Source organism: Rutidosis leptorrhynchoides, chromosome 4 (genome assembly GCF_046630445.1).
Source record: "Rutidosis leptorrhynchoides isolate AG116_Rl617_1_P2 chromosome 4, CSIRO_AGI_Rlap_v1, whole genome shotgun sequence".
NCBI classification, from domain to species: Eukaryota; Viridiplantae; Streptophyta; class Magnoliopsida; order Asterales; family Asteraceae; genus Rutidosis; species Rutidosis leptorrhynchoides.
The window spans coordinates 615235231-615249208 of NC_092336.1; the positions used below are offsets into that span (position 1 = coordinate 615235231).

Genomic DNA, 13978 nt, shown 5'->3' on the forward strand with positions numbered 1-13978 from the left:
GCCAACAACTCTTCCAAGATCAAGAACATCACTTCTATCTCAGCAATTTTGTTCAATTGATTTAAGGTAGTCACCTTATTCATAATCTTATTCGATTCATAGTCATATAGCTATCTTATTATGAGTTTATAACGTACAACAACTAGAACATAGTTTAGTTGATTCTAAACTTGTTCGCAAATAAACTTAATCCTTCTAACTCGACTTTTAAAATACTTCAACACATGTATTATGACAGTATGTCAAGCTAACATAAGGATATAAAACTTGTAAACACGAAGAACACCTTAAAATCGAATATACGCCGTCTTAGTCGAACGGGGGCTGTTTTGGGTTTAATTTTAAAAACCTATCTTAAACTTTGAATTAAAAGATTTCCTTTGGTAAAAAATCTTATTTTATATGGATATGAAATATATCCAAAATCCATGGTTAAACTCTAAGTGGAAGTATGTTTTTCAAAAGGGTCATCAAGATGTCGTTCTTACGACGGATATGACTATCTTCTCTTATTTGACACCTAAGCTGTATTTTTGACTATAAACCTATACTTTTTCTGTTAAGATTAATAATGTTGAGTTCGATACGAAACCATGGCTACTCGAATCACTCAAAACCGATTTGTAACGAAGAAATTATGGGTAAAACAAAATTGGATATTTTTCTTAATTTTTAGCTACGGACATGATTCATAAAAATGGATGCTAACCTTATCCTAGCTAACTTACCTTGTATCCTACATGCATTTATACGTCTTGTTCCCGAACTTATGGAAATACAATTTATAATAGTCGTGATTAAGTTCTACGACAATATATTATAGTCTTAATAAAGATCGTAAGGCACCATATATATATATGACTTGATCACCGTGGATCCGTATACAGCGTTTTGACATATCATTTTGATTTCTTCTATTTATATTATTGGAATGAACTATAAGACACCATTGGCAGTAATTTCGAGTTAGCCGTGGGTCGAAGTGGATTCCAAAATATTATATACTTTGAGTTGTGATCGAGCCTGAGACATGTATACAATGGGTCGCGGATTGCTTCAGACAATATATATATTATGTGTCTTATTATATTAAGACAATATATTATAGTGTTAGTAAATTCTAACACAATATCCGCATTTATATTTATATATATATTTATACTGTTGGACTATTGGACTATTGGACTATTGGACTACGAACGTTGGACTACTAACAATGGACAATTAAAATTATCACAAGTATCATAAGTATGGAATATTAATTATATATATATATATATATATATATATCTTGACACAAGAATATTATTATTAGGTTCGTGAATTTGTCAAAGGCCAAGTCTTACCACCATCTATTCGGAAATCATCACAAGTGAGTTATAGTCCTATTTTTACTATCTAAATTATTTTGGAATGAGAATACATGCAAAATTTATAAATGTTTTACAAAATAAGCACAAGTTCATGGAACTACATTCTACGATTGTTTTGTTATACCGGATATCTGTACTTATTATTATTATGCTTGGTAACCTAAGAATTAGTGAAAAACACTAATTTACGCGAATCCTAAAGGTAGATCTACGGGCACCAACCACCCCCATTTTCGAATAGTGAAAATGCTTTAGTACTTCGAAGGGTCCTTGTCATACATTTGAATAGTGAAATGTATGATGCCAGATATCTTAAGCGCTCTATGTTAAGGTCGGTTACCAGGCGACCCATCGTATGAATGATTTTTGCAGTTGTAATGATCCTGCGCATTTAATTAAATGAAATCTTGCGGCTTATTAAATATTATGATTATTATATAGAAATTAAACCTATGACTCACCAACATTTTTTGTTGACGTTTTAAGCATGTTTATTCTCATGTGAATATTAAAAACGCTTCCGCTGTCGTATGCCAACCCAAGGTCAAGATTTGGAGTCGGCATAATCGTTTATATTGTTTAAACTTGCATTCGGAGTATTTGTTGTAATATATTTATCATATTGTAATGAGTTGTGTAAAAACTTATTTATTTGAGGAGATTGTCCTTGATAGACAATCTAAATTATGTCATTAAGACCTTTATTCAATAATAAAGGTTATGGTTGTTTTTAAAAACGAATGCAAGATTTGAAAAACGTCTCATATAGAGGTCAAAACCTCGCAAAGAAATCAATTAATATGAACCGTTTATAATTAATATGAACGTTTATAATTAATATGAACGGTGCATTTCAAATTAGGGGCATTTTCGCCCTTTCACCCTTTTTTTTTTAATTATAATTAAATTTCACTACACCAACAAAGACCCCACACTTTTTCCAAATATTCAAATCGACCCCCCAACCAGGGGTGTAAAGTGTCAAATAACCATTTTCATAAAAAATCTTAAATAAACTCCACCCAAATATTCAACGTGTCATATCTTCTCGCTCACAACGAGTTAAATTTTTCCGACACCATCGTTAAACTCGAAATAATTTTAGGAACACAATGACATTAACTATACGCAAAACGGACGCTTTTTAAAAAACGCTAAAAAATGGGGTACTTTTCATACACATTGATTTTGCGTTAAATTTTTAAAAGTCGATAATTACATAGCTAAACGCGGAAATGGACATATATTGTTAATTTTAAATAACATTTAAATCTTTCACGGGTTATACCTTTTAGTTCGACTCGAGTTGCGCTTCAACGACATCATTCTTTAATCACAAAATAACTTTATAAATTAAACGCAATAAAATACATTAAAAATCGAACCGGCCGAGACGAGAGTTAAACAACTATCGATGACAATTAGTTGCCCTAAGCACCCCTAAAGCGAATAGTCAAAGTGTCAAACACTCGATATAAACCCTAGTTGCTCAGCGAAAAACTTCTTTTGCTCCTGGTAGGCGCCCTGAAAAAGCATTATTTCATACAAACCCTAGCATCACACTGATTCATAACATTAATTAGGGGCAAGATGACAAGTACAAACGGCCAAATCGTATCAATAACACCGGAAACTAAAGAAATACTTCACCAATCCATCCTTCACTACCTTCATCGCAACGGCTTCTCCAAAACCTTCAAACGATTTCAGTCCGAGTCTCACATTAAGGTTTTTTCTTTTGTTCATTTCTCTTATTAAACTGTTATGTATTATGTATATTATGTATTGTATATACAGTATATATCTATCTATATTGGGGAAAATGACACCGGGAGGGAACACTTTCACACCCTAATTTAAACTATTAAATTTAATTAACACTTAGAGACTCGATATTAGTGTCATAGCACCTAAATTTGCATTCAAATATTCAAATTGTATGCTAATTTAAGCAATATATATGTTGATGTTAGGTTCTTGATTTATTTTGGAAATGATGTTTGTATAATTTTATTTATTTATTATTTTTTTTTTTTTGCGAAATTTTGTATATACAGTTAGGTTTTTGATTTATCCTGATTCGTACAAACCTGACATTTATTAGGCCCCGTTTGGATTGGATTCCGGCAGAATTGGAATTGAATTTAAACACGACGTGTGTCTAACTTCAATTCCAATTCAGCCGGAATTTCATTGGATTATGTGACCCAAACGGTGCCTTAGAATTTTTTGAGAGATTTCTCTTGTTAGTTTTGAAAAAAATGCTCCTAGTTTTATCAAATTTCTGCCAGTTTTCTCACTTTATCGAAAATGTAAGGTGCATTTTTATATCAGTTGTTTAAGACATTAAGTTTGGCTGTAAAATCTCTTACTAAAGTAGTTTTCCTATAATTTTGTATCATATATCATATCGTATGTGTGTGTGTATGTTGGTAACTTTATTGTACAATAATTTATATACGTAACATAAGTTCGTAGAAATCATGATGGGAATATATTAGCTATAGACTGAATTTGGGTTGAGGTTACTGATTTAGTTTTCTTGCAAACGTAGTTATAATTATAAATTATAAATAAACTGATCAAGATTTATTTCACAAGGGAATGATTAAATAACTTTGTGATATCGTTTAAGATTTAATGCTATGTTAGAAAGCATGAGTTTGCAAGATAGTTGAATTATGTGTTCTTTAGTTTTGTTAGTTAGCACATTGAAACTGAATTCTAGATATCACAATAGATAATACCGAATACTGTAATTGCAATCAGCAAAATTTTGGTCTTAGATTAAGCATAGTTTTTTTGTGTGTGTGTGTGTGTGTGTGGATGCTGACGAATCTTCTATTAAATCCTAAAGACTTTGAAATTTCATTATATTTTATGCGGTTTATGTAGATATTTGTTTTACCGATAGTTGCTATCTCCCAGTGACCCAAAAGGATTTGTATTAGGTTAATGTGTCGGTTTGGTTTATTGCCGAGTATGAAAATTTAATAATTTTGCTTTCTATGCAGGATGACACATGGAAAGCTTCTACAGCTAATTTAGAGGACATTTACTGCAAATACGTAAATGCACGGTAGGATGACACAAATAATCAATTTTTTATCTTCTGCTTTTCTTTTATTGTATACCTTTATCATAATTTAAGAATCTCATTCTAATAACTCAGTAGCAGTTATAGATAGATGTATGGTTTATAATGTGGATGACGGATTTACTGTTATGTAGTAGTTGTCAAGATGAAGATAATGTAGTTGTTGAAACTGAAACTAAAGAAAAAAAGAAGAAGAAGAAGAAAAACAAACTTGAGTTAGCTTCTGGGGATGAAAATAAAGAAACAAATTCAGATTTATCGAAGAAGCCTGTAAGTGATACTACAAACGAGTTGGAGGTAAAGGAATCAGAGAAAAAACCCAAAGATAAGAAGAGAAAGAGCAAAGAACAAGACGTATGCACTAAAGAAAATGGCAACGTTAATCCCGATGTGGCTAATGAAGAGAAAAAGAGTTCTAAGAAAAGGAAACGATTGGTATCTGATGAAAGTGAGCGTCAGTCAGCAAAGATTGAAACTAATCAAACTGTTGATGAGAGTGACGCACTTGTAACATCTGATAAGGATTTAAATGAGAAATCGGAGATGGATGGAAAGAAAACTGGATCTCAGAAATCAGGGAAAAAACAGCGAATTGAATCAGCTGAGGTTTGTACAGATTTTGTTTATTAATTTTGATAAGAATTATTTGTATGTTTTTCCATGAAGCACCTCTGAGTATCGTTCAACTGAGCTTTAGAAACAACGTAAATATGATTGAACGTGCTTTTGCAGCCAAAGACGGTGAATGCATTTCAAAGGGTGAAAATTGATCAAGTGGAATTTGCTCATGAGAAATTGCAAGATAATTCGTACTGGGCGAAGGTACCGTATTGTTGCTATTATGTACATACATATCCTGGCTTCTTTTAAAGTATGACTCTTTTTCTTTAGATCCCACTTTTAAAGTATGTACTAATATATAACCAAGAAGATTGAGATGAGACATTTTAAAATGAAAACGAGTAATGGACTTATGTTTATATACTGCATATTACAGGATGGTGCAGATATTGGATATGGTGCTAAAGCACAAGAAGTTCTTGGTCAAGTGAGAGGAAGGTATATTTTTTAGCTTCTTGTTACTACTTTTAAACATACTAAACTCACACACACATACCATTCCAATTGCATGGCATAATATGTCGCTTTCAATATTTACTTTTGAACGCTCTTCAAGTTTAATATAGGGGTTACCCGCCGACAAAATGATGTGTTTGGATTATGGGATGAAGTTAGTATCTTCATTTGATGATGTTGTGAATAAATATATTATATTTAGAAAGTTGCTTAACTCAGTTTTCTATTTAGGGACTTTCGTCATGAGAAGACAAAAAAGAAGCGTGGAAGCTACAGAGGAGGTCAAATAGATTTGCAGTCACATTCAATTAAGTTTGATTACTCCGATCAAGAGTGACCTCACAGTGATTGCTATGTGTCAAAGCACTGTTCATTGTTAGGTCCAATATTGGGCCTTTTTTATCAACCAGATGATACACCACAATTTTGATTCAGATTCAAGTGTAATCTTAAATCTTATTGATCCGTCACAATGCTACTTGTCTTTGTTTTTTCACATACATTTGTACGTTGATGAATTTGTTTACAAGGTCTTTTCGTTGTATGTGTTATACCTAAAACCGTATATTACAGTGTGATTGAACTATCAGGTGTTGTACCAACATTTAAAATGTCAAATTTGATTATTTATTGCATGTCATTATTTTATTTACATCAAAAAGAGGGGGAATGTCTGGAAGAATGATTATCGATATTACCAAATAATGACAATCTACTGTTGTTTCACAAACAGCCTGCTACGGCATCGACTACAAATATGTCTGTTCAAACTTAAACTCTAAATAACTATATAATGCAAGTATGACTTGACAATTGTAAAGCTTAAATCTCTATCCTATAACATTTCTAAGAATCTTGCAATATTCATAATCACATTTTAACACTAGCAAAAATCGAATGGAATTCTAGATCTCCGATTACCGGAGGTAGTATTAATGTGTCCACATCTCATGAAAAAAACAGAAGTCGGGTTTGTGCTCAAAATCGTGATTCGTCAGATGTTTTCCCGACTATGGAACAGGTCACGGGTGAAGAATTTTCAGAAATTCAAAAGTCTCATGATATTAATCCTATTAAAATGTGATAACAATTGAAGTGTTGGATTTCAAAACAGAGTACGTTAAACCTATTAAAATTTATATTGTTCGCTGTAATCCGCAGAGAAGCGGGGAGATTCCTGCAACCTAGTTTTTATCAACTGCTCATGTTACTCAATGATAAATTTGGTCTTATATTGTGAAAATATTTAATAATGCTGGGATGATGTTTGCATGCATTAGCCGTGGAACAAAATTTGAAGATGGTTGGGTCTATAGATGCACAAACCGGATTCGGACAAAAAAAAAACCGGATTTTTTTGTCCGGATTTTTCGGAACCGGTTCCGGTTCTCGGCGTCGGATTTTTTTCGGATTTTTTTCCGGAACCGGTTCTTTTTCGGATCTCGATCGGATTTTTTCGAATTTTCTTAGACTAGGATTCGATTTTGCGAATTATATTTTTACCGGTTCTATTTTTTTTAACGTTTGACAACAATAATATAATCGGTATAAAGAAAAGTTATAACGCTCAAGTGCTCAACACAATAGATAATATAAATAACAATATTCGAACAATACAATTATATAAATAACACTTTTATTCGAACGATACAATAATAAAAATAAAAACACTTTTATTCGAACAATACAATTATAATTAATACATTTCGAGCTTCGGCATGGCCATCACCCAATAATGTATTAAGACTAAAGTATATCGAGCTTCGGCATGGCCATCACCCGTTATACTTTAGTCGTCAAATGACCCAAATGTGTTATCTTGTTGAGCGCGTTGAGGATTGTGCCTTCGATCGTAGTCTTCAAAAGCGGGGTCATCAACTAGAGAAAGGTAAGCTTGTTGGTAACCCGATACATTCATTTCGGTTTGGTCCATATCAAACGGTTCATAGTCACCTTCATCCACTTCGTTTAGTTCATTGTCGGAATTCTCTTCGGTTGTTGTAGGCGATTATCCCGCTAAATTTTCTTCAAACTCTATACATTCTTCAATGTCGTTATATAACGGACCTTCTAATGAAGTTTGATCTTGTATCCTATCTACCCCATCCAAATAATCTTTCAAACATACACATACTTTCACAGCTTGGGGGGTAAGTCTTGACCTTCTTTCCGATATAATTCGACCACTCAAAGAAAAGGCCGATTCGGAAGCTACGGTTGAAGCTTGAACGGTAAATAAGTCACGAGCCATAATGCTTAATATTGGATATGTGTCTTGTTTTGTTTCCCACCATTTTAAAATGTCAAGGTTGTTAAATTGTTCTTCACTCATGTTTAGTGCAAAGTTTGCCATCTTATAATTTCCCAACTCGCTTGTGGGTGCAACGACTTACATTGCTATATCGCGGTTGTAGTCGATTCCGAATTAGCTCCGTAAGCCTTGGATTGTCGAAGTGGTTGAAAGGAGGCGCTTGTTGAATGACAAACCTTGACAAATCTTGCCGAAGAGCTTCGGCATCGTATTCAAAAATCGAACCATCGGCTCGCATTGTTTGTTGTCTCGGGTCTTGCCTTGCACTACAACTTTTGTCAAGATGTTTTCTTAACGTTGTATTACCCGAAACACCCATGAACTTCATACATTGTGTACAACGAGCTTTTTCCGCACCATCCTTCATTACACACAACTCGAATTTGGACAGACTTATCCAATACTTAAAGGAGAGCATGGAGCAGTTTGAGACGGTTTTGTGCTAATTATTGCCCCCATAACCAACACTTTAAATCATGGATGCAGTTTGAGCAATGGACTTATCCAATACTTGGAGGAGAGCATGGATATATACGTACATAATAAACTCTCATCCATATCCGATCCATTAATTTTCCACATCATCCATACCCACTTATCTATCATTTTTAATCATCCATACCGATGAGTCGGACATCCATTGTCATCCCTACTCTAGAGATTAAATATGACACAATCAACTTCATACAGATAAATCCTATTCACGTTTAAGTGTGCGAAAATTCAATATAAAGTAGTACTAATCATTCTGTATTGTTTAAGCCTACGATTACTTGGGCAATAAATCCGATTCAGAAAAGTAACATTACTATCATGGTGCCTTTATAAAAAAAACATTACTATCCTGGGAATTTTTTTTTTTTTTTTTTTTTTTTGAAAAGCAAGATAATTTTATTGATAAGGAAATGATACAACGAGGATTACAACATGAATAACACTAATTTGAGCGAAACTCGAGGACCTATACTACATATATCGGAGCAGTATTATCAAACTTAACATCAATCACCATTACCCTCATCATCTACTAATACATAAAAATGATTGTTTGTTTCAATTCTATCTTTGGAATATGTCTTATTATTACATTCACCTTCAATGCCCTTCCCTTTATCTGTTTTCCTTAAAACATCCTGATTTCGATTTTTCTGGGACTCCACATTCCAATTTGTTTCCTCCATAAATCACACACTTTAGCAGAACAGCAGGTCTTATCTTAAACTTGAAAATAATAGTTGAACAATTAGATAGTCATGTAATGAGACAACCTATAAAAGCTAAAAAATTTGATATGTTATGCCATTGGTTACATGGCCAGCCGGCGAAATTATACAACAAAAGGAAGCAACAATATGTATTCTATAATTCCATCAAAAAATCAGAGCATGTGAATCGCCAAAATATGTGCTTAGATTACTTCATCGTTGAATCTATAACATTAATTGCCAATTACCTCAGCCCAAGTATCTCTGTAACTGCTTTGCTTGTCATGAACAATCAGTTCTTTGCGCGAAACCAAAGCAGCCAGCTTAATATCCAAAGACGTGGGTACCTATGAAAAAATATAAAAATATTTAGCACATACCAAAAAATAGAAACTCCAAATTGTGGAATTTCAGACCAAAGATGACTAGAACACAAATTAAAGGTTTCTAATATGTCAATTACCAAGGGCGGATCTATATAATATCCACGGGCTACCACTGAAATACGCGATACAGTAGAAAATTTTAGGGTTTTTAACTAGTGATACTATTGGATAGTGGATAGTGTAATTTTTTTTTAACTTTTAACTAGTGAAACCAATGACTACGAACCTAGATCCGCCACTGTGAATTACTCACGAATTATTATAAACACACAAAGTATACATTTATACATTGATGAGGCTCTGTTCTGTATAATGATGTGAACAAAAAAGATTAACCCGCCAAGTCTGCAAACACATGGTTGACACATAGCATAAAAGTAGTATAGACCGTAATGAATCAGTCAATTTTAAACGGAATTAGCCTTACCAAAATTGAAACCCACAAGAAGCGGAAACTTTTTTTAAAAGAGAAGGCATAAAAACATCGGAACATTCCTTTTTAACAGGTTTTGGCAAATCAACATTGAAACCCACAAGGGATATCTTTTACAAAGCTACGGAATTACGCCTTTTCGAAATCGTCATTTTAGAGAAGGGTGGGTCAAACCGACATCGAAACCCACAAGGGACCTTTTTTTACAAACAGCGTCATAAAGTCATATTGAAACCGTCAATGTTAAAACAGTTTTTGGCAAAAGACATCGAACCCAAACGGGACGTTTTACACAATCTAGTGATCTACGCTATAAAGCCATACAGAAAATGTTAGTAATATTTAACGGAGGCAAACCGACATCGAACCACACGAGAGACGAACTGTTACAAGCTATAAGCCATATCAACTTTAAACAGGTTTAAAAAAAAGCCCAAGGGACGTTATATACAGCCTAATACATAAAGCCGTACTGAAACTATAAATTGTGCAACAAATTTTGCAAACAACATTGAAACCTTGCAAACTAACATCGAAACCAACAAGCGACGTTTTATACAGCCTATAACATAATGCCATATCAAAACAGTCATTTTTTAACGAACAAACCGACATCAAAACCTGTACGGCGCGTTTTTACAACCCATGGCATAAAGCCATATCAAACAGTCAACTTTAAACAAGTTAGGAAACAAGAAGGGACGTATCTTAAATTCAGAGGCATAAAGCCATATCAAAACTAACTGTCAACTTTGAACAGATTTTGATATACCAACATGGAAACCGACAAGGAACGTATCTTGCAAGCCAAGGCATAAAGCCATATCGAAACCGTCAACTTCAGAAAAGTTTTAGTAAACCGTTATTGAAACCGACAAGGGACTTCTCAACTTTACAAAGATTTTGGTAAACTGTCACTAAAACCGATACGGGACAGTCATATCAGAAACGTTAACTTTAAAAAGATTTTATTGATTTGTTATTGAAACCGACAAGGACTTTTTCACAAGCCAGTCATAACTCAAAAGACCATATGAAAACCGTCAACTTTAAAAAGATTTTGGTAAACCGTCATTAAAATGGACTTCTTTACAAGCCAAACATAGAGCCTTATCAAAACCGTCAACTTCAAAAAGAGTTTGGTAAACCGTCATTGAAACCAACAATGGACTTTTTTACAAGCCACGCATAAAGCCATTTCGAAACATTCAATTTTCAAATGATTTTGATATAATGTTAATAAAACTGACAAGGGACTTTTTTACAAGCAGTGCCTAAAGCCATATCAAAACCGTCAGCTTTATTTTTAATGTTTTGCTAAACCCTCATTTTAATCGATTAGGGACTTTCATTCAAGCCAGGCATAAAGCCATATCGAAACCATCATTGAAACCGACAAGGGACTTTTTACAAGGCAATCATAAAGCCATATCAAAACCGTCACTGAAACCGACAAGGGACTTTTACAAGCCACACATAAGCCATATGAAAACCGTCGTCGAAACAGACATGTGACTTATTTACAAACCATGCATAAAGCCATATCGAAACCGTCAACTTTAAAAACCGACAAAGGACTTATTTACAAGCAAGGCATAAAGCCATACCATACCCGTCAACTTAGTAATAATATTTTAGTGAACCGTCATTGAAACCGACAAGAGACTTTTTTAAAAGCCATGCATAAAGTCATATCGAAATCGTCAACTTTGGAAAGATTTGGGTGAATAGTCACTGAAACCAACAAAGGACCTTTTTTACAAGCTTAGGCATAAAGCCATATCGATACCGTCATCTTTAATTATTTTTATAATTCGGTCATATAGAACGACAAGGTTCCTTTTTACAAGCCAAACATAAAGCAACATCGAAACTGCAACTTAAGACAGATTTTGGTAAACCATCATTGAAACCGATTAGGGACTTTTTGACAAGCCACACATAAAGCCATATCGAAACTTTCAACTTTAAAAGGATTTTGGTAAATCATCATTAAAACCGACTCGGGAGTTTTTATAAGCAGACATAAAGCCATATCGAAATTGTCAACTTTAAAATGATTCAACCATCATCGAAACCGACAAAGGGCTTTTTTACAAGGCAAGGCATAAAACCAGATTGAAACCTAAAGCTTTCAACAAACCGACATCTAAACCCTCAAAGGGTAGTGTATTGCTAACACCAGCATAAGCCGTATCAAAGTCGTCAATATTTACCACATTTAGGCAAACCAGCATCAGAACCGAAACCACAAGGTACTTTTTACAAGCCAAGAAAATATCAAAACCGGCAATTATGAACAAATTTAGGCAAAAGCTATATCGAAACAGTCAATCTTATACAATATAGTTAGCAAACCAACATTGAACCTACTAAGGGACTTTTTTTCGAAACTGTCAATCTAAAAATTTAGGCAACAAAGCATCCAAACCAACAAAGAACTTCTTTTTAGCAAGCCCCTATGACTACACCCCATCATGAACCGATATTAAAGATTTCTAATAGTATCTATTACATACTAGTTGTAATACAACACATCCTACGTATCTATAGGCACATAAAGTTTGGTACTGACCTTTAACTCCTGGCGTGGATCCTACACACAGTTCACCCACAAAAGCGTCTTGTAAGTATTGCAGGAAGAAAAACCAAAGAAGAATAAAGCTAAATGATATTATATGGAGTCTGTATAGCTTGAATGTATATATAATAATCAAGCAAAACAACTTATGGGAGAGCAAAAACATAAACTAGTCCACAATCTGAGAGCAGAAACATTAACTTGGGTCACACCAAATAGCATCAGTTCAGGGCAAATCTTAAATTGATATTGAATACCTTCACTCAGATTGATCAAGGCATAGCCACATGTGATATGCATGACCAGATTGAACCTTGGAACTAATGACTTCACCAACATTTTCCTGCAAATATAGGTGTTGATATTCTGAAACAATAAAAAACAGATTATAATTTATAACACTCAGAAATAATATATTTGAAAATAAGGAACTTCATACCAAACATCTTTAGCAATGTGAACAGTTGAGTGGTGAAGAAACAACATACTTGAAGAGAGAAACCTGCCACTTTGTGCTTTTCCAAACGATACCACAAACAGAAGATGTGGAAAAGGATACTGCATTGTGATCTACTGAATGGGTACAACACAAGCGTGATTAGCAGAACTCATAAGTAAACAATAGGCCCCAGATGCATGTTTGTAACAGAGATTGAGTAGTGATTGTGGTGCCTAACCACACATGAAGACAACCCATTGTGATCAAAGTGCTCAAATTAAGTAGGCCAGCAGAGAATAAATAATTACATAGTTTAGCAGGTTTTATCTTAAGCTCAGATTAATGAAGCAACAATGAGTATTCCATGAAATAATCAGTAGCATGTGTCAGAAGTAAAAAAATCAAGAGCATGTTACCTTATGGTTTTTATAAGGATGTTTGTCTCAAATATTATTCGCTACTACGCCGACACCACCAGGAACTGGAACTGTAACTCTGGATCTCCTGGGACCGGGTGACTCCAAGGACTAGCACAGGTAATGGGATCAATGTTAACCCACCAATAGAAACGGGACCTACGTAAACAAATGGGTTTGACACCAGTGATCTGATGACTCTTCACTGAATCAACATGCTTTTCAATGTTGCAAGCCTTATTGTTACGAAAGTGATCTGGTTCAGGCTTATCTAAATAGCATCAGATAATAGTGTTAATATTACCTGCAAGAATAGTGTTAATATTATGCAAGAACAGATTGCAAAAGCATCAGATTATTTAGCACTAAACATGCATATAACATTTTTTTTTTTCATTATGCTCCTCCATTAAATAAAATGTGTATTACACACAAGTTGTACTACAGCACATCATACACATGCTACATATTTATAGACACATAAAAGTTAAGTAATGACCTTTAACTCCTGGCATGGATACGAGACCGTCAAAGATCGAGCAGAATGCCAACCCATTAGAGCGTTTTTAGTTATTTCAGGAAGAACAACCAAGCAAGAGTCAAGCAAAATGAGATTTTATGGTGTCTGCAAAGTTTGCAGGTAAATAAAATCAAGCAGGT

The 13978-nt window shown here is 34.0% G+C and overlaps 1 protein-coding gene across 2 annotated transcripts; it reads left to right on the forward strand.

The window, feature by feature from the left end:
* Nucleotides 1-2869: 2869 nt before the first annotated feature.
* On the forward strand, nt 2870-6170 carry LOC139904081 (uncharacterized). Of its 2 annotated transcripts, none has more exons than XM_071886014.1 (6): nt 2870-3101; nt 4388-4452; nt 4605-5076; nt 5203-5292; nt 5468-5529; nt 5779-6170. In XM_071886014.1, the coding sequence occupies exons 1-6, from the start codon at nt 2964-2966 to the stop codon at nt 5882-5884; spliced, it is 933 nt and encodes a 310-aa protein (XP_071742115.1). In that variant the 5' UTR covers nt 2870-2963; the 3' UTR covers nt 5885-6170. The 2 variants fall into 2 exon arrangements, with proteins under 2 accessions (XP_071742115.1, XP_071742116.1); XM_071886015.1 differs by having other exon boundaries at nt 4608-5076.
* The last annotated feature ends 7808 nt before the right edge of the window (nt 6171-13978 follow it).

Coding starts and splice junctions, on each gene's coding strand:
- LOC139904081 (XM_071886014.1), top strand. CDS start 2,964: ATGACAAGTACAAACGGCCAAATCGTATCAATAACACCGGAAACTAAA. Junction 3,102..4,387: donor AGTCCGAGTCTCACATTAAG/GTTTTTTCTTTT, acceptor CTTTCTATGCAG/GATGACACATGGAAAGCTTC. Junction 5,293..5,467: donor ATAATTCGTACTGGGCGAAG/GTACCGTATTGT, acceptor TGCATATTACAG/GATGGTGCAGATATTGGATA.